At 39.7% G+C, this 25,000-nt stretch overlaps 2 protein-coding genes across 2 annotated transcripts in view; one reads left to right on the forward strand and one right to left on the reverse strand.

The window, feature by feature from the left end:
* LOC137993523 (uncharacterized protein C05D11.1-like) overlaps positions 1–18,762 on the reverse strand; it is a 24,632-nt gene extending 5,870 nt beyond the window's left edge. The window contains exons 1-19 of the mRNA XM_068839436.1: positions 18,603–18,762; positions 16,746–16,828; positions 15,571–15,729; positions 13,517–13,672; positions 13,335–13,388; positions 12,079–12,201; positions 10,836–11,468; positions 10,024–10,167; positions 9,273–9,467; positions 7,962–8,064; positions 6,111–6,241; positions 4,310–4,428; positions 4,069–4,130; positions 3,556–3,641; positions 2,537–2,691; positions 1,327–1,507; positions 1,185–1,234; positions 696–789; positions 85–201 (exon numbers count right to left, since the gene is read on the reverse strand). Coding sequence (XP_068695537.1) covers positions 85–201; positions 696–789; positions 1,185–1,234; positions 1,327–1,507; positions 2,537–2,691; positions 3,556–3,641; positions 4,069–4,130; positions 4,310–4,428; positions 6,111–6,241; positions 7,962–8,064; positions 9,273–9,467; positions 10,024–10,167; positions 10,836–11,468; positions 12,079–12,201; positions 13,335–13,388; positions 13,517–13,672; positions 15,571–15,729; positions 16,746–16,828; positions 18,603–18,744 — 2,787 coding nt within the window. The 5' untranslated portion in view covers positions 18,745–18,762. The remainder of the gene's footprint in view (positions 1–84; positions 202–695; positions 790–1,184; positions 1,235–1,326; positions 1,508–2,536; positions 2,692–3,555; positions 3,642–4,068; positions 4,131–4,309; positions 4,429–6,110; positions 6,242–7,961; positions 8,065–9,272; positions 9,468–10,023; positions 10,168–10,835; positions 11,469–12,078; positions 12,202–13,334; positions 13,389–13,516; positions 13,673–15,570; positions 15,730–16,745; positions 16,829–18,602) is intronic.
* Positions 18,763–18,787: 25 nt separating this feature from the next.
* LOC137993527 (proteasome subunit beta type-7-like) overlaps positions 18,788–25,000 on the forward strand; it is a 6,726-nt gene continuing 513 nt past the window's right edge. The window contains exons 1-10 of the mRNA XM_068839442.1: positions 18,788–18,915; positions 18,990–19,071; positions 20,378–20,416; positions 20,886–20,944; positions 21,497–21,590; positions 22,198–22,244; positions 22,737–22,852; positions 23,219–23,277; positions 23,424–23,483; positions 24,636–24,762. Coding sequence (XP_068695543.1) covers positions 18,812–18,915; positions 18,990–19,071; positions 20,378–20,416; positions 20,886–20,944; positions 21,497–21,590; positions 22,198–22,244; positions 22,737–22,852; positions 23,219–23,277; positions 23,424–23,483; positions 24,636–24,762 — 787 coding nt within the window. The 5' untranslated portion in view covers positions 18,788–18,811. The remainder of the gene's footprint in view (positions 18,916–18,989; positions 19,072–20,377; positions 20,417–20,885; positions 20,945–21,496; positions 21,591–22,197; positions 22,245–22,736; positions 22,853–23,218; positions 23,278–23,423; positions 23,484–24,635; positions 24,763–25,000) is intronic.

The raw sequence follows: 25,000 nt of genomic DNA on the forward strand, positions 1-25,000 counted from the left end.
CCTCTAACGAGGAAATAAGGAGAAGCTAACACGTATAAGTCGCTAGAGTCCACAACACACAGAAACCTGGTCAAACGTGCTGACCTGTGATGCGGCGGATGAGACACTTTTCTCACGTTCAATGATTTCGAAGATGACACTGCTGATGGCAGATTCCAGTTCACTGGCATCGAAGGCCATTTCACCTGACAGATAGCCGTTCTAAAAAAAATACAGACAAACAAAATGCACGAATAATTCTCTTCCACTGCATAAAGGGTGTGTTAGAAGACTGGAGGACTGTGGCAAGTTTGCGGCCATTGCCAGCCATGTGGGAGCGGTAATAATGACCAACAACTATTAGTAATTCTAAAGCTTATGTAACCCAGAATGTGTTCTACTGAAATTGAATCGCATTAAATTTAAAGTCAAATGATAAATTTCCAAGAGAAAGGGAAAAGACAAATGAAGTAATCACGAAAACTCTACTCGGACCTGAGAGGCCGAGAACCTACCAACTCAACCCACGCATGGCGGTGGCTACAGGAAGCGAGCCTGGAAGACTCGCACACTGGTAGAAGGCAAGTACCCTCAGAACTTTGCCAACTTCGTTCACTCATTTTACAGTTTACGAGTCCCAGGGATCAGTTCCCAGGCACCTATCATCTACTCAGCTTGATGTAGTTGTTGACAGCCTCCATAATGCATTTACTTACAACAATTTCCTGAGTCTTCTTGTAGGCCTTCACCAAATGCGTTGACTTGATGAGGAGGAGGTACAAAAGTCCATTCTCGGGATCCACGCGCATTCTACGAATACAACAAAATGGAAGATTGTAAAACAGTTAGCGTTTGTCGTAAGCAGTCCTGAATGCATCGTTTGAAAAGTCAAGCTAAATGCATATCAAACACTGTCAAGCAAGACAATGTGAGGCTAGAGAGGGAATCCCGCGTATTTGGCCCTATATATTTCAGACTCCTTGAGATGTCACGCAACACTCCCGAAGGAGACTAGATGACAAATCTATTGTTAGTTATGTCACACTGCGTGGTCATTTCAAGAACGACACCTTATTTGCCAGTTGGTGTGAGAGTGCTCCACGCGCAATCTTCAGTACAAAAAATCAAATAAGTAACATGGGGAACAGAGATTCGCCCTCTTAAATCTCAAATTCTATACTGAGTCAAGAGATAAGGATACGTACGCATAACCGTAAGACAATCCTAAGCCACGAACTTGACGCCATATAGGACCCTGCGAATGACACATGCACCCCAAAATTAAGACAGGAATTACAATTTCAGCGATCATGGCACCTTGAGCATGTCAAATGGAAACTGCCTTACCTCCAGCGTGGTTAGACACTCCAAGAAAACCATAATGGGCGCGAGATCGGGATGATCGAAGCTTTCAACACACCGAGTAACTTGGAAGAGAAATGAAGACTCAACCGATCCAATACCCGCAATTTTTCCATGCACAGGATCAGTGACCAAAAAGGAACTGGCTTTCTGCACGGGAGGAACGCTAAAGAATGTACGAAAAGATAAAATTCTTGTTAGTAATAGACCTTTTCGGCTTGTACATTTTGTTTTCCCAATACAGATCATGTGATAATACTCGGGAGGTTTGGTCTTTTGTTTTGTTCATTAAAATGAGGGCATGCAAGGATGAATATGCCTGCATGCACTCTTTTTAATGAACAAAACAAAGGACCAAACCTCCTGAGTATTATCACATGATCTGTATTGGGAAAACAAAATGTACAAGCCGAAAAGGTCTATTGGCTGGCAGTATTGTTGAAGCGAGAGGCAAACATGAGTGGGGAGGGAATTTCGTAGCGCCCCTTGCCATTCTCCGCGCGGCTTCGCCGCCTGTTAATTTGCCTTTCGCGCCAACAATACCGCCTGCTAAGCAGGCTGGTAAGTAATATCCAGGGCCTCTTTATTAGCCTAAGCATGCAAAAATGAATGCGACAACGTTTAAAAGCAGGATACTGAATTAGTAATAGCGACTTAAATTCCTTGCTATAATTATTTTGATGAAAATAAAATCACTCAAGAAGGGAAAAGAATTATGACACATCTTGAATTACTCTGAGTGAGACTAATACAAGGTCATGGGGATCAAGTCCTCTTTAGGCAATGATTTTTTTCGTCAGATTTTTGTTTCGTAAACCGCGATTACCAACGCTTAGAAAATAGTGCCATGTCTGCAATTCCAATCTACGGCTTTCGTATATTCTCTCCATTGCACTTTTGCCCCTTACGGATACCAAATGAGCAAGTACAAGATGGCGTGATAACCCTGTAGCGTTGTCAGTGTGTGAAGCGCAATCTCATCGTCATGGGTTACATGCAAAAGCAAAAGCACGTGATAATGGAATGAATCACGAGGCACGTGTCAATCAAACTACACGATCAAATGTTAATGATCAATGTACTGTTCGGATGTACATGGACAGTTACCGGGGTGAAATATTTGGTACATGATGTAAAAACGAAAACATTCGAGAAAATGAACGGAGAGGGAAGATAACAGTTGCTTAGACCTTACTTGTTGGGTATTTCAACGGAGATGTTTGGCAGTAACTTGGTTTTCCATAGCACATGAGGATTGTCCGACAATCTGTTTACATCAGCGGCCACGTGCACTCGCAAGTTCGACGGGTGCGTTAGGAGTGAGCGCAGTTTCTCAACTTTTGCAATAACCTAAAGCAAATCCGAAAATTACATGAAAAAAAAAAAAACAAACCGGTGTACATACAGAGATTAGAGACGTTTTTGCGCCAGACTAAGCTGGGGCCATCCAAAGACCAAGTACCCTGACGATATTTCTCGACTCATGAGCCCCGACTTTCCACCAGGCCCTGGAGTATGAGTTTCTCGACTCAGGACCAGACCTCTTGAAGAAGAATTGCCATGACCGCTTCTGCTCTGTTGGGTCGTGACGCAATCGACAGACAGAAGGGTTTTCTGATTACCCTCGTTTTACCTCCAGTGGTACAGTTGTTTTTGGAGATTTAGTAAAACATTTCCACGCTCAACCACGAAAAAGGGAGCAGCCATGTTTGTTCTTGGCAATTTTATCAGTTCCTCAGTTGAAACGGCCGAAACTCAAAACAATTTTTGCCGTAAAGAGCTGGGAACTTGTCCGTAACGCGCGAATAAACAGCAAAGTATCTCATGTCAAATCGTAAGCGTGTGTTTGTGAAATTTAAATGGTAACAACGCAAACATGACCGCAGGAATAAGCTCACGTGACTTTTCAGGTCCGCAGTTTTCGTGGACAGAAAAAACCTGGTGCTTAAGTCCACTATTAGAACTACGTTTAAGGCAAACCGCAAATATGGGGATTTTCTTGGTTTAAATACAACAGAAGCCCGGCCGTTAGCCGCGAAACTCGAAGTTTTAAGAGATAAAACAGCATAAGACAAATACAGCAGAAAAAAAAAGCTAATACTTGCTTACTAAGACCCACTGGTCAAATGAAATCAGAAATTCAAACAAACTAAGGTGACAAAGTTGTTACTGTCGTTTATCGAACGCTTCTTACACTGCAACAGTGTCACAAACCTCGGCTGGATTATTCTCAAGGTCGGTCAGAACTTGGTTTAGGAAACTGTACTGTCGCACCATATTGGCTGAAAACATATTGCTGTCTGAAATAGATACAAACGCCAGTTACGACAGCGAAACAGCGCATGCAAGAGGTTAAGAGAGCGAGATTCGTCTCGAAAAAGAAGACTGTTGTTTCCTTCCTGTGGATTTTGTCTTTATCATTCGTTCCAGTTTGCGGCGTTTTTCCCTGCTCGCAGAGGTCTCTTTTCTTTTGCGTTCCCTGTGCTGACGAGTACGGGAAAAGAGACGTCTCATGCCATGGGTCGAAACTCACTGTGTTGAGCATGCGCGGCGATTACTTAGTGACCGGACCCTCACGTGATACTTCATGTTGTGTGGGCTAACTTAACAACGGCGGTATTACTGTAAAGGAATGCGCGGGACACAGAGGGCTCAAGTCAAAGTCATCAAACATATCATGGGGCGTTTTCCCCCTTAAAATGTATTATGAAAAACTTAAATGCCTACTTTTTGTAAAAGCAATGTCTCTGATGAGAGTTTTGGCCACAATTCGTCCCTCTCGTTTCATTCTGTCGAAGAAATAACAAAGAACAAACCATTTCTTAACAATAGCTTTCTTTCAAGTTCTAGCGAGAGGTCACACGCGAAGCACGTTATCGCGTCTCCTTTCGCGTGCGCCCGCGCGCAACATCTCGCAAACACGAGTTATTCAAGCTGCTCAGGAGCCAAAATTTTATGATGGACTCACCTTGCAACGTCATTCATCATCTTCCTGCCGACAATTTCCAGCCTTTCTTTCGTGAACTGAGTTTTGTAAAGCAGCTCGTGCAACCAATTAACTCCTTTGTCGTACTTTTCAACTTCAAGCTATTTAAAAAAAGGAAGCGAATCTCAACATTTGCATGGTTTGGTTTAATTTCTTTTGTTTTGATGCGTAAACCTTGATATCCAATGAGGAATCAGATGAAAACAACGCGTGGTTTGGATACCATATCCAAAACACGTGTGGTTTTTATTTAGATTTTCATTGAGTTTCAAACGTCATGCACGTAACGAATTTATCCATTTTTGATAGGATTTTGAGCTCATGTATTATGAATGAGTTTGAGAAGTACCTGTATCTCATGTCATATCCAAAGCCAAGCAAATTTGTCAAAGTTAACTTTGAAAGGATTCGCATTAGATAGCATTAATGCGTGATGCCAAAAACAACACGATGAAATTAAAGTAAAATGAGGTACAGGCTGTTCTGAATAAACATTGAGGCTGGGCGAGCCGGGAAGCTAATGCCACGGCAATTATTCCCATATCTGTGTTGGCTACTTCACTCAGAGGAGTCTGCTACTTTTTCCCCTAAACTAAAGTAAAGAAAGAAAGATTCTTCCAGACCTAACATTATAGTTCATTTTGACAATGACAGCAGTCGCTTACTGCAGAAGTTCTTATGGCCGAGCGAAATCTGGGAGCGAGAAGCTCCGACTTCTCGCCCATTTTGCGTAACTCTGAGCAGAATGAGCGAAAGCAGTTCCTTACAACCTCTTTTCATTGGATCATCGATATGGTTCGCGAGTGGTTTTGGGACACATTCTTTGAATTCTATGTTCAAATGCAACTACATATACCAACCTCGTTCCCAGGGTCTCTATTGTTGTTGATCGACAAAGAGACCCTGTGAACGAGGTTGCTATATATAGATGTTTAATACGCCCGTGGGAATGATGGGAAACTAGTTGCTTGGCGAAGCTGCTAGTTGCGCTCGACTTAGCAAGGCTTGACCCACTGTATGTTCGTAGGATAGATTCGTGCAAGTCGTTTGTCATTAAGGCTAAAGAAGTTCTCAGAGTTCTTTATTCGCCCACTGTCGTGGAGCATGATCGTAATCTCCGTTCAGGGAACAAAACTGTTTACCCAACTTTAGGCCGCACAGCTCGTCTTAATAACTTTGTTACTGTTAAATACCAATGCTAGATATGTTTGCTGTCTCTGACCTTTCCTGTAATTCAGGTTTATACCTGCTATTGGATACATTAAACGATTGATTGATTGATTGATTGATTGATTGAAATTGGCAAGCGCATGACTTAGTAGAGACTGCAGACCAGCGGGACAAATTGTCCATCCGACCGGTGTGGTCGTATGTTCGAATCCTGCCTCGGACTATGGACGCTTCCCATTGACAGAACTGACCGGCCAGACTGGACATTTGGAAAGACAAACTCCACAACGCCTTCAAATTAACACACTTCGAGGATTATGTATACTCCTCCAGAAGAATGCGAGGGATTATGATGCACGTGTTCCCTCGAATTGTTCCATTTTCTCTGCAAACTGACGGGTCTTAGATCTGGTCGCCCAGTTCTGACAAAAAGAAAGCGCCCTATGAGTTTTCAGCTGTCCTTTCGCCCGTCAGCAAGCAACTAGTTTCTAATTCTATATTCATTTACGTTTACTATTTTCAAAAGCAATCACGAGGGCCGATGTTATTTTTCTGGCCTCAAAGTAAAGGATAGAGCAAAGGCGTGTTCTTGAATGAATACTGCTCATTTTACCTTGAGTGACACACAAGCAAGTTGTGAAAACTGCTCCGGCATAAACCTTTGTCCCTTTGGACCAAGACAAGACACCTGGTCAAGAGTGTCAGCTGCCAACTCCGCCACAACATGATCATAGGGAACAAGAACTGTAACGAAGGAAACCAACTTGTATTGATATTTTTATCATTATCTCTTCCAAGGGTGGCAAGCGTGCTATTTTTGGGTGACTTGAAATTTTGATGAAACATTTTCTAGCACGTTTTTCACGTTGTTTATGTGAACTAAACTTGTGAAACTGTTTGAATCTTGCAAGCAACCATTTCAAAAAGCTAATAAGAGTTATTCGTTTTTCGGATCATTTTTGATCATTTGCGTGGCAGTTGAACGTTCCTCTTGACTTCAACTAGTTTCGTTTCCGCCCGCCTTATTACTTCAGAGATGTAATAAATATCTTACTAAACTTGTTTTCTTGGCTCACACTTTAAGTTACGGATCCTCGTTTTTTCCCGTTGAAAAACATGCCCCGCGCGCGCATAACGGAAACGGAAATGGAAATAAACTCGGTCCGTAACAAATACCACGGACCTCGGTTAATGAGAGGCATTTATTGCAATAGGCCAGTTTCGTATTCTAACGGTTGGACTGGATCTAGCATGAAGTGGAGGCTAATGCGGGCAAATTAATTTGCATTTGAAAAGATCTACCCGCATTAGCCTCCATTCCATGCTAGATCCAATCCAGCCTTGAGAATTCGAAATGGTCTAGTAGATGAGACTGAAAATGATGTGAACAATGAGTCACAACTGATTCAGAAAGCAAGGCAAGAGTACACTCTCACTACCACTTAGTGAGGTAGTGCCATTCTACGGGTTTAAGGACGATGCCTACTATTGTTATTGCGCACACGTTCTACGCATCTAGAGATACTCGGGTTTCCTATCGATGATGCTTACTAATAAAAGGACATTTTTGCGCAGTTTAAAACTAACCGGAGAGAGTAGATCTTAGTAAGTTCTCTTGGTATCCAAAGCTGAAGAAAACTGGGGATAGCCAAGCATTTGTGAGAGATAATTAAGTTTCAACTTGAGAAAGAACGCCATACATTGTTTTGTATTTTTAAGTAATGATCCGTGTAAGGTGGATAGCAATTTCCTTCGTTATGCCGCAACGGGGCTTTCCCCACATAGGAATGTTATCATTTTTACACAGAGAATGCATAAACCTACAGGAAAGCCGTTAACGCAATAAAATTCAATAAAATCCCACTTTGAAAGGGTGTTTTTTTGTGTTAAAAGATTTTGACCAATCACAAGAGTTGAAAACAAAAGCCAAGAAACCTTTACAATTTTACATGTTCCCCACATACGATTTCTGTGGAATTCATTTAAACTGAGACCAGATGAAAGATGGAAGATGGTTGGAAAGTAAGGATGAATATAATACTGCTTTTATGAAGTTTTGTTAACTTTTGCTGTTTAAGCCAATCAGAAGTAAGTACAGACAATAGAAAAGTTATCACCTTTTTGCATACCAATTGAATTCCAACATGTTCGTTGCCGTTGTTGCTATCGTTCTTATCTGGACCGTTTCTTAAAGCATTTCACAACTTTTATTCATGAATTATCCTTGGAAAATTCGTGGTTACCCCCAATTTTTTTTTTGGATTTCAATAACACTTGTTAAGATCTACATTTCATGCATAATCATAAACCGGGGCAAAAATATCTTTGAATTAGTAGGCACCTTCCTTAAGGGTTATACCGGCAGAGGACATATTAGGGCTTTAAAGGGAAGACATTCTGGTAGAACCAAACTCCACAATGTATGCCTTTTTCTTGAGATAAACAAATGTTTCATCCGTTTTACCTCCATCTCTTAGTATCGGAGATTCAAACAACACTTCTAGGTAAAGGCTAAGGAAAGGTTTCAGTTCCTCAGGCACAACTACTGTGTCCAGCATTACTGATAGCTGAAATTAACGCAAAAGAAATGTCAATTCATCAAAGAGGAAGTTAGAGCGGTTTTCAATTGAGTGTCGAAAGTAATTAGCGAATTGCTTTGGTTTTGCATTTACTTCAATCAGTGATTGGTTCAAACGGTTCTCGCGCCATTTTTTCAACCAATCAGAAGTGAAACCAAAACCAATTGTGGCTTGCGCGTGCACATTTTCCCGCTCTTTGTGTCGGCTACGTGTAATTACTCATACTTTTGATTGGTTTACTGGATTGTCTCCGTCCTTTTTGATTGGCCAAAGTAATTACTTTGGTTTTGGTTTTACGACGGTCGATTGAAACTCGCTCTAATTGATTGCAATGAAGAAGTTGTTCAATTCAATTGTGGCAAAAGTAACCAGTTTGACAATAGGCCGTTTGGTATTTTCACACCGCGCGGTTGCACTGGAACAAGCATGGACAGGAAGTGAGCGAGGGGAATCCTTTCATTAAACATAAACAGAATTTTTAAACCAAAGGAAATACTGTTTACAATCAAATTTGCTTGAAAAATTTACCAAGTGCTTTTGTCCGAAATAAATGAATTTCAGAATCGATTCTTTTTGTTCTCAAATTTCAAAGTCGCCGCCATTTTGCGAAATTGTGACGCACAAAAGAGTTTCGTGTCAGAACAACTAGTCAACAGTAACACGTCACACATATTCAAGATGGCGGAGTCCGGGTAATGTAACTAAACTTGAGCGATTCGGAAATTCATTTCTGAATGGCTCAATTGTGAATCGTGTTTTTGAAAATTTTGAATGTAAAATCTTGATGCTCGTTTCAGCGTAGCCTTGTAAATTTCCTTTTGTATGCAAAACCGGGTTGTTCCAGTGATAATTCAAATGGAACAGACTTGTCAACTGGAACGTTCTCGGAAAAAAAAGGACTGCCGTCAGAAGTACTCCTCTTTTTGCCGAAATGATCGCCATCGGAGAATCTACGTTGCCATGCTCCTACATGAATCGGCAGCCATGTTTGTTATTGTAAATCGTTAGTTCCCAGTCTCTTAAAGAATGAAAAAGCGACTCCGCGCAAAGGGAGCACGCTTGTGCCGTTCCGTTTCGATTTAGACAAAATTGTTCTGTTCCTTTTTAACAGGACATTCTCTTCAGTTTTTCCATTTATATGGAAAGCGCCCAAGAGTATAGCATATTTTTCCACACACTTCAGTCAGAGTTCTCACCTTTACAAATAACGTCGACACATGGTCCAGCTGAAACGCGTATGGAATCTCTGTCACGGGGAACTTGACGGCTTCGGGTTCCGCATGACTGCAGCCATCTTGCCTTCTGTTGCTGAACATTTTGATTGGGTGAAAACTGATGCTGGATGTCGAGGGCACAGGGAGACTGGTGACTATCTCTGGTGGAGGAGAGACCTAAAAATTAAGCAAATCAAAGGGTCTTTTTTACTTTATTATTGAATGCAAGAAGTACTTACAACGGTTTTAAGTTCAATATTTCAAGAATGGTTCCAAAAGAAATATCCAGGTAAATACTGGTATTGAAAAAGAAAACAACCGTATTGAAGAGATGCATTTATAAATGGTGTCGACTTGGACATACTCGAAAAAACTCCGAGTTCTCAAGAAATTCTTTTTTCCAAGGGTAACACGTGACAGTGAACTAACCGACTGCGCTACGCCTGTCTCTGTAAGTCATTTGGAAGGTCAACCACTGACTTACAAGAAAGCAAAGGAGCGCTAATTGGGGACATTGTAAACTGACAATGACAACAATGACAGCAATGACAACAACAATGACAGCAAATCAAGTCAAATGTTGGTTTTTGAGGAGAGGGGAAACCGGAGAACCCGGACAACAGGACAATTGTGGGAACAAAGAATTTAGACTACGTTCGGGTAACAAACGACTGGCACACTGCAATGCCACATTCTCGGCATTTTACTGAAGAAGATGGTGGATACACGTAACCTCATTGTCTTGTGTTGCCTTTTCAAGCCTCTGTCGTTTGATTTTCAGCCCCTCTTCACCCAGCAATTCTCTTTGAGCTGCAACTCTTTTTTTCTCAGTTTTTGACATCTCCGTCATTAGCTCAGCGCTAGGTTCGCCAACAATCTACAAAACAACACACAGTTTGGTTGGTGAGTGATCTTTCAAACCCTGACTTGTAAGACGTACTTTCAGGGATTTGAAAGTATAGTGAGGAGAAGGTCGTGCTGCCTTTGTGATGACATCTACAAATGGCTGGGCTCTCCATTCTTCTCAAATGAAGATGAACACACCTTCGCATTTGCTTGTTAAGCCTTAGGAACGTTAAAGAACCCGCTCACAGTTTAAGAAAATGAGGGACAAAGTTCACTGTGAAATTGTAAATGGTTTGAAGAGTCATATCTGTAGTCTTGAAAAGGGCTGTTTAGGATGAAATTGACTGGCGTATCGACAATCTGAGCAGAAGTCATCTTCAGAGTCAAGTGATATGTGTAACGTCAGTAGATGGTATAAATATTCTGGTCGTTGCTGTGGTTGGTAAACGAAGCCGTGATGATATTGGTCAACTGTCAGTTAAATACATTTTATCTCTGCCACCAAAAGATTGGCTGGATTTGTTTGAGGGGTCTTTAAGTTAACAAGATCGCTTTCAGCAAGAAGTCAGGCTTTCTACTAGGTGCTTAAATCTTCAATTAGGTTATGACACTTGGAACGTTTATTGGTATTTCATAGAAATCAAATAACTACACTGTAACTGTATAACATTATCAGCAGGGGTTGATTTTCTTCCTTACCACAACACCTGGTGAGGAAATAAAATATTTCTTCAGAAAATCTACCCAGTAGTCCACTGACTCATTCTGAAGCTTTTCCAGGTTTTTGATTACGTTAACTCTAGCTTGAAGGTCCTCTGGTTTAGAAGAATACAAAAAGTCGCTAACTATGATATCAGCAAAAGTATCGTGCGGACGATTTTCAAACTTATTCTTTGTGTCCAAGATTTTGCGATGAATAACCACACCCATGCGCTTCATGTCTATGGATTCTTTGCCATCGGCAATGTTTCCCAACACCTCCTTCATCTTTTCTTTTGTTGCAGACAGCTTTTCAAATGGAACATTTTCAGCCTTTAAAAGCAAAGAAGTTGCAGAGAATTCCAAAACATCACAAGAAATGTCACTGCAAAAGGGATCTGGAATTTCCACAAGTTTTTGCTGCAGGGGTGCAATTGGAGTGTCTGTTAGGTAGTCCAGCATAACTGAAAGCGCAGACATACTGTATTGATCAATGCAGGGAGGTCCTCTAAATCCAACTAGGACAGACCCTGATTCTTCATCTTCAGTTGGGAACTTGATAACTTTCTCGACAGTTTCATGAAGGAATGGGACAGGATTTTGCCATGGTCTTTCATATGGAGGCAAAGCTTTCTAGAAGAAAAAAATCAGTAATGAATCAAATCACAGATCATTCAATTGCAAAACAATCTTATTTTTGTGAGGCTAAAACAATTTTTAGGAAAGTTAAAGTAAAGACAGTGCTAGACAGTGGTTGTTGCCCATGGCAACTTGAGGGGGAAGCTTTTTTACTTGCTCAAAGTTCTAGGTCCGTTAATAAGGTCCCTTCTAAGCCCTCATTGTTTACTATCATGTTCGGTAAAATAAGAGTTTCAATGAGAGTTTCAATGACTGCGGTTCAGTGTGATAGGGCCACTGATGGCGGCTACGTTTAGGTTAGCCATGGATCTTTGACTAATAAAATACACTGTTTACATTGTGTATTCTTTGCCCCAACCTCAATGGGCCCAACTCCGCAAACTTTTAAGGTATCACTCACTTATTTTGGTGAACAAGTAGACAGGTTACTTAAATTTTACACTTTCACTGGTTCTCAAAAATTGTCCAGCACACTCTCTCAAAACCATGGTTCAGGTGAAACAGCTGTGAAACTGCAAATCCTTTAACATTAGTATTCTTATCAAGAAATAAACTATTTGCCAAATGAATTAGGCTTCAATAAATCCAAGTATTCTTGTCTTGCCTTAGTAACAATTTTGTCCTCAAACGGCTTGAAAGTCTCAAATACTTTCTTGGAATCAATCTGTCCAGTGATGATAACGCACAAATTCTCTGGTCGATAAAACTGCTGATGGTAGTTGCAAACCTGGATTTGAAAGAAGTCCAATAAATGTACATTATTATCAATTTATTCCTTCGAGACGTTGTGGTTAAATGTTATGTGGGCTTTGTTGACTTCCAAGAAAGGTGCTAGTGACAGTGGTCTCCTTGTACAGCCTTCTTTGAGGCCTTAAGGACGTTCGCGCGAAATTTTTTCAACATTGATTTTCTTCTGAAACTTTTACCACTGTAAGATGATGAGTTAGTTATGTCAGAAATGTAAAAAAAATGGGGGGTTACCGACTTCGTTTTGGAGAGAACATGTCCGGAAAAACACCCAAAATGTGACAAAATCGGGCTTCGTTATCGAATAAGGCCAGTGTCTGTAAACCCAAATATATTGCAATTAAATCTTTGAAGTGAAATCTTCTCTGCCAAATATTGTTTAAGTGGACTAATTAAGTGAATTTAGTCAACTGGTGAGGTTCCCTTAAAGATCAAGTTCGCATTTAGCGACCACAGTTTCACGCGCCTTGCAGCCGCAAGATGGCAGGATTTGATGTCCCGTGAGCAGAAATCTTGAAATTTTTTGAACTTCCCACATTGATTTTTTGTTCATTTTTGGACAACGTGGAGATAATTGTAAATAAAATCCGTTTCTGGAAGAAAAATAGGGGTCACCGAACGTCCAAGACCGTTAAATCCAGCCAAAGCTATAGCAATGGCCTTTTGCCCTATCAGTTCTCATTTTATTACTTAGCGCGCGCGCTCGTGTATGACGTGGCGTGTGCATTTGCGTGCGCAGTAAGGATGCGCAGAAACAATTGGCGCGAACGTCCTTACCGGTAATCAGACATTTCAATGAAAACTGCTTTCAATTGCGACAAGTAAGCACCTTGCACATTTTATGCCGCCTGACCTTCTACAGAGATTCTACACCTGCAAGTGCAACAGGTACTTATAATTACAAGGGTTACAGCCTAATACTAACCCTATCTCCAAACACCTCGCAGGATGTCACATGCCACCCCAACCCTCCCCCCTCCTTAATTTGCAGCACCTCATTTCAAAGTAATTATTCCTTAAATTAAATTAATGGCCATCTCAAATCTTTCATACATGTACTGTACTGTGAAGAAACCAGCAAACTACCCGGTAACTAATGTTGAAATTATTTACCTTGGTGTGACTACAAGTTGAGCGCAAATTTTCCATAATTCCTCCAGTTTCAGACTAGAGACAAGATGGAGGCAAAAATTAATGAAAAAAACCCATAACAATCATTTTTTTACACTTTCAGATTTCAGACAAGATATTGCATAATGGAAGTATGCTCAAACAACCTGCAGAAAAAATTTTACCTTATAGCCGCAATGACCAGGATACATCGCTCGTGTTAAATTTAAGAATGTTCTGGATGTCTCCATGTTCTCTCTCCCTTGCATTTCGCAGTACACAACACCTGCATCTTCCCCATCACCATTCACATGATGAACTTCTGTAATGTATGCAGAGTCCTATTATTCAAAATGCACCATAAAATTGTTAAGAATTTACCATATCATTCACGACAAGGGATGGCATGGTGGTAAGAGCACTCGCCGCCCACCAATGTGGTCGGGGTTCGATTCACAGACTTGGTATCACATGTGGGTTGAGTTTGTTGGTTCTCTACTCTGCTACGAGTCAGAGTTTTTGTCCAGTTACTACCGTTTTTACCCCTTCTCAAAAACCAACCTATGATTTGAAATGATTGTCTTGATTTTATTTGATTCGATTTGATTTCTGTGGTGTCCTCCACTACATGTACATGTATTAGGTAGTGCCTCAGAACTAAATACACTTGTCACTTAAATAAAGTTCATTATCATAATTTTATTATTAAGTACTTAATAACCAAGAGTGAGGTCGTTACAGCAAAATCTCAAACTGAGGCCTTGCCGTATTGACCGAGCGATAGCGAGGTCAATACAGCTAGGCCAAGGTTTGAGATTTTGCTGTAACGACCAAACGGACAAGATTATTAAGCCGTTTATTACACATGTACAGTATATGGCTAACAGAACGGTCCTAAAGAAGAAAAAAATAATTTGCATAATCCATAATCGGCCCGTGGGCATTACGGGAGAATAATGCCCTAGCGCTTACCTGCTATTAACTAATCACAACACATGTTGTATTGGTCAGAAACACTAGCCATACATGTACATTGTATAATAAAAAATATTATTGACCATAATATAATGATTAATCCATACAAAATTAAAATTTTCAGTGGAGTGTGGAAACTCATTTTGTGTTTGCTTAGGTTTGAATTTTATTGTTCCAAAAAAGATTGAATAATGTCTAATTATTTCAGAGATGGTGGAGACAGGGAAAGATCCAGCAATGAAGGGAGGTGTTTTTGAGGAAAAGGTTGAGACTTGCCACCACCAAAGATACCATCTTCTGAGACTAGTCAGTGGTAAATACTTATCAAAAGGGCAGAGAGAATGCTTTCTTCTGTAGTGTACATGTAGAAGTGGTGAGATCACATGGCTTCCACAAGCACATCCCACGTTAGATTCCCAGTCTCCACATCATTATGGGTTGAATTTGATGGTTCTCCTCTCTGCTCAGGGAGATTTTTCTGGTTACAATGGTTTTGATTCCATTTGATTTCCCAAATATACTTACCCTAAAAAATGTAACAATGTACCATAAGCTCTGGCTTTTAGTCCATTAATAGTAACAATAAACGTGTTACCAAAGGGAAGGTATGTGTACAAAGTCATGTGTACTTTGCATACTGTAAGCTTATGTGTCTGTATATCAAACAACAGACCAGCATAAGATCAGGTTTTTACTACATCTTCTTTGCCGACACAAGGTCATAATTTTATTGACAATGCAATTGCCGTTTCCAGTTTAATACCACGATCTTCGTTCAAATTTTCTTTCGCATTTTGTTGTCTAAGATCGATTTACAGATAGAAGGGAAAGTTTGTCTGGGGTATTTGAGATCGTCTGCGACTCGTCTGTCGCAGGCAGCTTAGTTACCATTACTTGCTGCGCAAAATTAAATGATTTTCGCATAGTGGAGTCTCCTAAATTTATGCCCAAAATTTCTGCTTCAGTGACTCTCACACGATGTGAATCGCCCAACATCTGAAACGCGATGCGACTAGTAACTTACATTTGAGTGGTACTGTATGTTGCATTTTGCTCTTTCAAGCAATCAGTTGAGAATATACAATCAAACTCTTTGCTGTTATTAACCAAGTTAAACACAAGAACTATGTGTTCTGACTGGATCAGTTGATACTTGAGATTTTATGTAAGGCCAGATAACTGCATCAGGTTAAAGTACAATTCCTGGAGGAGGACTCCACTTTACGATCATTGGTTTTAAGGCAATACTCCAAACTATACTTACTGTTAGTGTTGGATACAGCACATGGTCAAGGTAGATTGGCAACAGATTAAGGAATCCCTCGCTTCCAGCTGTTTCCATTGTATATGCTGTATGATCAGTTGCCGTCCATGCATTAGTTCCTTGGGCCAAGCATCTATTTGCAAGCAAATCTAAAAGACCCTGCAAGTTGAAATTCATAAGCATAAGTCATTCTCAGTTTGAAACTGTAACTGTTTAACTTAAAGGCATGCAAAAGAAAATAATCAGACAGGAGGATGTGCAATACAGGCAATAGTTTTAATAGAGTAACTATTAGGACAAGGATCATTTGGATGAAGAATCAATTTAGTGAGGGCTGAATGATTTGAGAGACAAGACTCACATGACTTGTACATGTCTCTGCAAAGTGGTTGAGCTTCAACAAGGTTGGCAAAAACAAAACACCTGCAAGCTTGCAAGTCTAACACAACTGATTTGAAGGACTGAGAGTAAAGGAAAGGAAATAGAGGACAAAAGAAGAGGATGACAAAAGAAAGCAAGATTTGTTTTTGGTGAATGGCTGCACCTGGCATTATTATAATTATTGGTACAGCTGTAGAATGAAGGGAGAGCAGATAAAAAAATAAAGAAATACTGATAAAAAGATGGAAGAAACTCATGCAGCAAGCCACTAAAAAAGTGAACAGCTACCTCTTTACCACCCATCAAATCACATTGAGTCCTACATGTACATGTACATCCTTAAATGTCGGTTGTGATGTTGTCATCCCAGTGTTTAAATTCTTAGTGGAAATGTACACGTAAGACACATCCATTATAAATGTAGATTAATTACATTATCTTACACCTTTAAAGTCTTCTTTACTTCTTATAGGACCAATCTCTAGAGACACAAATAACAATAGAGAAATGTACAACTTCTGGTGGATGAATAAAAGACGGTAATGAGAGATCTTTTGTTTTCACCCACCAACATGGCGGCGATGATGTCAGGTGAAAAGCTCCTATAAATTGCACAGATACATTTTTGTAAAGCACCTACAGTGTAATTATGAGCTCTTTTTTGAGAACCGTACTTCATAACAAAAATAATAAAAAAATTAACATTATTATTGAAAGAAGGAAAAGCTTTAATGTCATTATTCACTCTAATAATAATCATTACAAGTTCAATAAAATAATACTATTCTAAATACCTTATATGGATAATCTTCACTTCCCATAAACACCAGGTGCTCCAAGGTGTGTGGCAAACCATCATCATCATGGGCTTCAGTAGCTATTAATGTACAAGGAATTAAGGAAAGAATACGAAAGGAAAGGAAGCAAGTCTATTTAAGAGTCTAGACTTCTAGCGCTGGCGCACCAATTGGGGACACTGTAAAGTAAAACGTAAATCAAATCAAATGTTGGTTTTTGAGGGGAATGGGACACCAGAGTACCAGGAGAAAAAGCTCTCAGCGCAGAGTAGAGAACCAACAAACTCAACCCACATGTAGACTATCGAAAAGTCCTTTGTCTCATGTAGACAACGAGCGGGATCAAGGACTTTTCATACTAACTTGATTGACGCCAATTTTAGTGACCCAAAAATGGGTCGCTGACCTAGACCAATCAGAGGAGTCCTTGTGGACCCCAGGGGATAGAGTTGTCAATCAAAATTTGCCATATGCAGTGAAGTGTGACTTTCAAAATAAGTGATGGCTGAAGCTACAGGATATTCCGAATTGTGCGACTATCAGAAGAAAACAATTCAAGCATATCTGTCTTGCAGAGATTTGTTTGTGTCTGTCCCAACCAGGTCTGGGAAAGTCTGACCTTTGAACTACATGTACATGTAGCCCCGTACGATTTTGATAGTTTACTTGGAGAGGATTGCAATGCTATCATCTTCATAATAATTTTGTTCCACTGATTTCACTCATGAAAGATCTAGTCTCTAGCCTCAATTGTTGTGGCATTACTGCATCATATGTAGGAGACGATTGTTCAAAGCAACAGTTGGAGGACATGTTAAATCTTAACTATCATCTGTCTGGAAGTCCCGAGGCGATTCTCAACAACTATTGACACATTAATTTTTTCATCAACTGAAAGAAAATATTTTAAAATGTGTCTTCATTGATGAGAGTCATTGCATTGCTAAATGTAAGTTTCACTAACTAAAGATGTATCTCTACTTCTATTCCCGATCTACATGTAGCACGTCTGTTAATCCTGATCTAGCACGTCTCCTACACCTGAAGCCTACATGAGTGTTTCGTTTCTATCACTGGAGATCTCCTTTCCAAGCGGCGACTTGAGATTGAAATAAGCTTCCGTTTTATTTCGTTTTTGTTTCTGATGCCTTTAGCACAAAGTAAAACAAATTTCCTCTTTTGCTTTAAGAGAAACAAACATGACTTTGTTCAACTGTTTTCATCGGATTGCGCCATTCAAGTGCAGAACTTGCGAATGACGTCATACCCTTTTTGGCGCGAAACACATATGAAAACCTTGCAAGCCAGACAAGTCGATCTCTTGTGACTTCGTAGCTTGCTCATCCGCTTTGCGTTCGAAAAATCACGCTTCGCCTGCCAAAACATTTTCTCCTGGGATTCTCGTAAGGTCGACCTGTGGCAAGTCTACCCACATATGACGCTGATTCTGGGAATCGAACCTGGGCCACCTTGGTGGGAGGCAAGTGCTCTCACCTCTGCGCCAGCCCTGCACCCACAACATAAGACAAGTCATGAACAATGTCATGACTGATTTATCGTTCTCACAAATTATTGCGAGTACCTGCTGAATACCCTGCCACATTTAATTTGTTAGTATTTGATGGCGTTCTCTGAAGAACGAGTCAGAATACAATTTAAGAAGTTAATACTATGCAAATAAATGGCAGGGTATTGAACAGTTCAGCTAAAAATCCAGGACTAAATGGAAATCGAATCCATAATTGTTCACATTGCACTGTACACCAACGGACCAAATGAGCTTTTCATCAGTGGCTTGTAACTAATTATTATTCACGTGGTACATGTACTTTATAATTAAGCAACAATACATACCAAGGCAAAGAAAGCCGTTCACAAGAGGACCAGGAACCTTAGCAAAGCAAAAATTGATGCCCGTTCTCTTGGAGCGATATTTCTCAACAGAAATAGAATCTAAAACGACGAAGGAGGACAAACAATCAAAGTATTCCGCCATTTTGTCTAGAAGAGAGAGGACCTGGGTTGAGGAATCCGCAATATTTCAGCGGTTAACATATTTCGACATGCACACTAAGAATGACTCCACAAAATTTTCCAAGATGGCGGCTATTGGGGGTACTGTAGCGCAAGAGCATTGTGGAGGATTTTCCTTCGAAAACTGTAAAAGGTTCGGACACTTGGGAAAACATCATCTTTCATAAGTAATGTTCCATCCATTTCATATGTTTAATTATTCTTCAGGAATGTCATATTGGAGAAAATGGGTGCAAAATTGCCCACTGCTAGAAAAACTGGTACAACGATTTGCGGGATTGTCTTCAAGGTTTGCTAAACTTTCTTGCAATGGAGTATTGTTAAAAGAACGAGAAAGCTTGATCAATTTATCGCTTCAGAAAAGTTTGGACAATTATTTTGTGATCTGTAAACATTAAATTCTTGTGTACAGTCAACTCCCTCTTAACGGACACCTCTGTATAAAGACGGACATCTCTATAACACGGACTGCTGGTCCGGGTCGTTTCTTAGTCATTTTACTATAACCAAACTCTCCATAGATAAGAAAACTAGTTTAATTTATATACATGCAGTTGCCCAACTATAATTATTATGCCAAAAGGGTCGTGTATCAGCTGTTGTAAGGTGTGATGTAAATATTGACTTGCTACCCATTGGGAGAAGAGCAAAACAAACAGCATAAACAATAGACCTAAAAAAAAAACCTTTTAAATACACTTCAATTAGAACATAAGCAAAATAAAGTGCTACATGTATGTTAGCAAACTGAACATTGGGGAAAGTACCAAAATACAGGTTAGTGAAAAATCATAGCAAGTTAGTGAGGTGCAAGTTTAGCAAAATGTCTCATTATAAGAGGCTACTCGACGGGATCCACTCGGCTGTTCACTTCACGGTTGACGGTGTTCTTATTGGGGCATGCAAAAAGTGATACACACTTTGATATATACATGTAATATTTATTATAATTATGATAGTGGGTCTTTAAAAACTACATGTACTGCAGTAAAAATGCAGCCTGCATCAACAGGGTTCGAACTTGCAATCAATGAAGTTACATTTGCATTTGCAATTGCAATTGCATTTGCAATTTTTTCCCTTTTAAAATATCAGAAGACGTCACAAGTTTTTGACTACTTTTCACCTTCACTCTTTCAGACTTTGGAAATAAAATGGTTAGTAGTTGCCACTTTGCAGCTACTGTACTTTTGGTAAAATAAATAAGGAAATGAAAAAATTAAAGATTGAAGATATGGAGTACAGTGGTAGCGTAATTTACATGTAGCTCAGTGTAATGTGCAAGACATTCACCATTGTCAACGGTTTCTTTACTCACACATTGTAGACTCATAATAATATTGTTTTGTTTTGTTAAACCTCTGGCAACACAATACAGTATATAGCGCAACAACTTTGTAACTTAATTTTCATATCTTGTTGCAAAATTGGGATTGGATTTTTTTTTAACCTACCTGAAGCGGTCCCATTGATGAGTGAAGCCATCTGGCGTTAGATAGAGTGAAATGTATAACTCTTACTCACAGGACTGAAAGTTCCAACTCTACATCAAGTACATTATTGGGCACTAAATGTATTGTTGTCTGTTTTTGTAGGACGGTGTTGTTTTAGGAGCTGACACAAGAGCAACAGAGGTGCATTAATTTGTAGGCTTCCCACCTGTAGCAATAACCAAACCTGTGTAGAGATAACCAAAAAAAATCAAAACAGCACAAAGAAGTTGTTATCATTCAAAATCAGGATTGCCACTGTCAGACAAAAATCAGGGAAAACCAAAAATTTTTCAAGGTCAGGGAAAAGGCAGGGAAAATCTTAAAATATTGTGAAAGTCAGTGAAAAGTCAGGGAATTTCATTTTTGGTAAACAGTTCACAAGAATTTGCGCACAAAATCCCGTCAAAAGCGCAAAGAAATAGAAAAGGAAAAGAAAGAAATATTGATGGTCTTCAAAAGAAGCTGAAGCAAATGTAATTATTCACCTAATTAAGGTCAGTGAAAATTGTTTACAGGTCAGGGAAAAGTGGGGAGAAGCCGGAGAATTTTTTTGTTACTGATGATTGGCAACCCTGAAAATTATTAATGCTTATTTTCTTTTCATTTTTAGGACACTATTGTTGCTGATAAAAATTGTTCCAAGATTCACTACATTGCTCCAAATATTTAGTAAGTACACTGTAATGTACTGTATGTACCCTGTAGCATGTCTTTTGTATTATTTTTTGTGTACTTGATAGCATTACAAAGTCATTGTTCCTTGTAAAATTTTTGTCCTTGTTCTAGAATAAAATTATTTTAAAGAAAGTAGGTGTGCGGTATGATCTTAATGATAATGATAATAATAATGCATGACCTGCTAAATGCCCTTACACACAGTCGGAGACTGAATTGCTAAGGGCGCGGCTCAACAAGGTCGGACTGAAGGAGCTGTGCTGCTGGCTAGGGTTCGGCCCCTGAACATGACCCATTTATGACCTCGGAGCACAGCACCACAGCCAGATGGAATAGGCTGGGAGTCGCTTTTTCTGAGGGGGGAAAACCGGTCAGGGAGTACCCGGAGAAAAACCCTCGGAGGCAGTTTGAGATCTACTGAAACTCAGCCCACATACGATCTCGGGGCCAAGAGTTGAATCTGGGTTGCAGAGGTGGAAGGCATGGTTGATAACCACTAAGCCATCCTGACTTCCCTAAACCTTCCTGGGAATTGATTATTTTCAGTTGCTGCGGTGCTGGTACTGCTGCTGACACAGAGTATGTTACACAACTCATATCTTCTAATATTCAGCTGCACAGCTTGTCCACTGGACGCCAGGTACAACTTGACTAACCATGACTTTGCTTTAGCATATAAACGACAATGGGAATCTAATCTATCTTTTATGTACATGCGGACATGACTATTTGCGGAAATTTTGAATTTAACCCCTAAAGGAGACCATCTGGGTGTGGCTCAAGCTTTTTGTGATCCCTAAAGGAGACTAATCTGGGCGTGGCTTAAGGAAATTCACGTAATTCTGTGTTTCTTCGTGGAACCCTAAACGAGACCTTGGCGGCTTAAAACATTGGTGCTTTGCCCGGAACACCCTAAGCAAGACCAAAATCCAAAATTTACACCCCTAAGTGAGACGACGAGCATCCCCGTCTGTTTCATATGGGAGTGCCCCCCCCCCCCCCCGGGATTTGCTCTTCTAAGTGTTTTATTGTATTCTTACCTTCTCACCAAGTGACTTCTTCTTCTTTTCCTGAATTGTGAACAGATCCATTCTGGATAAATCCAGTCCTGTATTAAATTTTGTTCAGGCCATTTCTTGCAGAACTTAATTTCATCTGATTGCCTTCATCTTCTGATATTTCATCTACTTATAATATTATTATTGTTCACTGCCTCATTGTGTGATTTTAACTTTGTATTTTTTTAGGCCAGAATTGTTACTGCACTGCGAATGTTAAAACAGCGGCTGTTTAGGTACAGTCTCACTATTTTGCCAAAATGTAGTCTCATAATTCATTCCCTTATGGTTCATTTTTAATTATCAATTTGAAAATACCACACTTCATAATATTTATTTGACCAAATCCTTTGTTGGCCAAAGAAGCCTGTCCAGTTGTTATAATGGACTCTAACATTTTGTAGTTGTAATATTGGGTATCATTTTGATGCGAAATTTATTGAAGAATTACAGTGCATGTGCAACTTACATACATGTACATGTACTAGCCTTTATCAACAGTACTTTAGTCATCCTGAAGTATAATAACGCGCGCGTATTTTGCGCGCAAATCCGCCATTTTGCACGCATTTTACGCGCATGTAGATGCTGCTATTCCTGTGGCCAGTACTGTATGTAATGTCTGGTTGTGAAATAGAATTGCAATATTGAACTGTTATATAAGTACAGTAATATATTTTTCTATTTTTAAAGAATTGTCGTGGTTTTTATTTTGCACTTAATGTTAGATATCAAGGTTATATCAGTGCTGCTCTGGTTCTGGGTGGTGTGGACTTGAATGGTCCAACATTACATACAGTGTACCCTCATGGCAGTACTGATAAACTGCCATATGTCACCATGGGTGAGTCAATAAATGATTTCTCCTACCTTCTTGATATTAAATTTTGTCACTGCAATAACATAATGACCCTTTCCTCTGCTGTTTCTTGTTCTTGGTAGTCATGCCTTAAACCAGCTTGTACATGTATTTCTGTGGAATTTTTTCTTTCATGTCAATGCCTTTTTTAGTGTTTTTAATGGTACTGTTTAAGTTTTGTGGTATATTCAGGTTGCTTGTCCCTGTTGTACACTGTTCGTCACCACCAACTTGTTGGGATATGACTGCTGCTTGTTGGCTTTACCCTTGAAAAGTTCTATGAACTCTTTGTCCTTTCAGTATAAAATTATACAAAACAATGTTTGCATTAATTTATGAATTTCCTGACAGGTTCTGGTTCATTGGCTGCTATGTCAGTGTTTGAGTCACGATATAAACCCAACATGGAGGTAATAGAGTAAAAATGTGATTAATAAAACTAGGATTGTTACAATAATTCATGTACATGCAAGTCTCTACTTTTGCATTGTTTGCTTGACTGTGTGAATAATTGCTGCACCTGGATATGTTAAGTTGATTAGATTTGATTTTTCAGGTTGAAGAAGCTAAACAGCTGGTTCGTGATGCCATTGCTGCAGGGATATTCAATGATCTTGTGAGTTACTGTATTATTATATTTTTGTAGAATAGACCAAGAGTAATCTTATTATACTCTTGAGACACTGACTAGTGCTGCAACATTTGACTTTAATATACTACATAGTACAATTATGTACATTCATGTACGTTGACTGATTTTAATTATTACCTACTTTTATCGAAAAATGCCAGAAAGGTAAATGGTTTCACTTCAGGCACATTTTCTGGGACTTTTCACAACAGAAAATCAAGCAATGTTTGGTTTACTTGTTCTTTTGGCTCGTACTCAGTTTTCAGAATGGAAAAGAAATCATGGGTTCTGTCTACTTTGCTTTACCCAGCAGATTGTGAACAGAGTGAACAAAATACCATGATTGAACCCTTTTGCCCCTTAGGGATTCCTTATTTAGTAAATAATATTGTCATTTGTTAGACAGGGTAAAATCTCTAAGTGGCTGTGGTTAACCCTTTCATCCCTGAAGAGGCCTGAAGAGGCCCCCATTGGACCGCGTACCAGTGGCTCAGTTGGTTGAGCCATGGGCTGTCACGAGGGAGGTCGTGAGTTCAACTCTGGCCGGACCAACACTAGAGTCTTTAAATAACTGAGAAGAAAGTGCTGCCTTTGTAATCACATCTGCAAAATTAATGGTTAGACTCTTTAGTCTTCTGGGATAAGGACGATAAGCCGGAGGTCCTGTCTCACAACCCTTCGATGTTCTAATCCTGTGGAACATAATAGATCCCACACACTTGTCACAAAGAGTAGGGCATGTAGTTCCTGGTGTTGTGGTCTGTCTTCTGTGGTGTATCATGGTTGGGAGGGTAAAAAGCTCGGAAAGGGCTGTAAGCTAGAAAACTGTAACAGGTTATTACGTCTCCCTCTTTAAATAAAGATATGACTATGACAATGACTTGATGAGTAAAAATAATTGTCTGGCGTTAGACAGAGTAAAATTTTTAAGTGTCACTCTTAGGGGAGAGAGTGAGACTAAAAGATTTTACTCTGGCTAACGCCAAACGATTGTACTTGCCAGTTGGGGGCACTTTATGTGTGAATGGGTTAACAACATCTAGGTCCATTCAGAAACTACATGTGTCCCCCTTAAATGCCAAAAGTGAGGCGAGATACAGTAATTTATTTCCAATATTATCGCTGTTTGGCTTTTAGGGATCAGGAAGTAATGTTGACCTGTGTGTGATCACCAAAGAGGGCACCGAATACCTGAGGCCATATGATGTGGCAAATGAAAAGGGAGTTAGACAAGGCCGGTACTCGTACAAGAGAGGCACAACAGGTTAGTTACTGCAACTTTAGGGGAATGCCTAAAAAAACCGAAATAGCGAGAAAAAATGGAGTTGTAAGTTGGTATCTAGCCTGGGTAACTACTTGGAGATAAGTAAGGTTATGTATTAAATTTGGTTTGCACAGCAGATAGGTCAGCATTTTCTTGAGATTAACAGTGTAAAGTGTTCTGTATTAATTTTGTTATGTTTTGATAAGTTGTTCTTTTGTAAATCAACCTTTGTTTGGCG

This window comes from Montipora foliosa, chromosome 2 (genome assembly GCF_036669935.1).
Source record: "Montipora foliosa isolate CH-2021 chromosome 2, ASM3666993v2, whole genome shotgun sequence".
NCBI classification, from domain to species: domain Eukaryota; kingdom Metazoa; phylum Cnidaria; class Anthozoa; order Scleractinia; family Acroporidae; genus Montipora; species Montipora foliosa.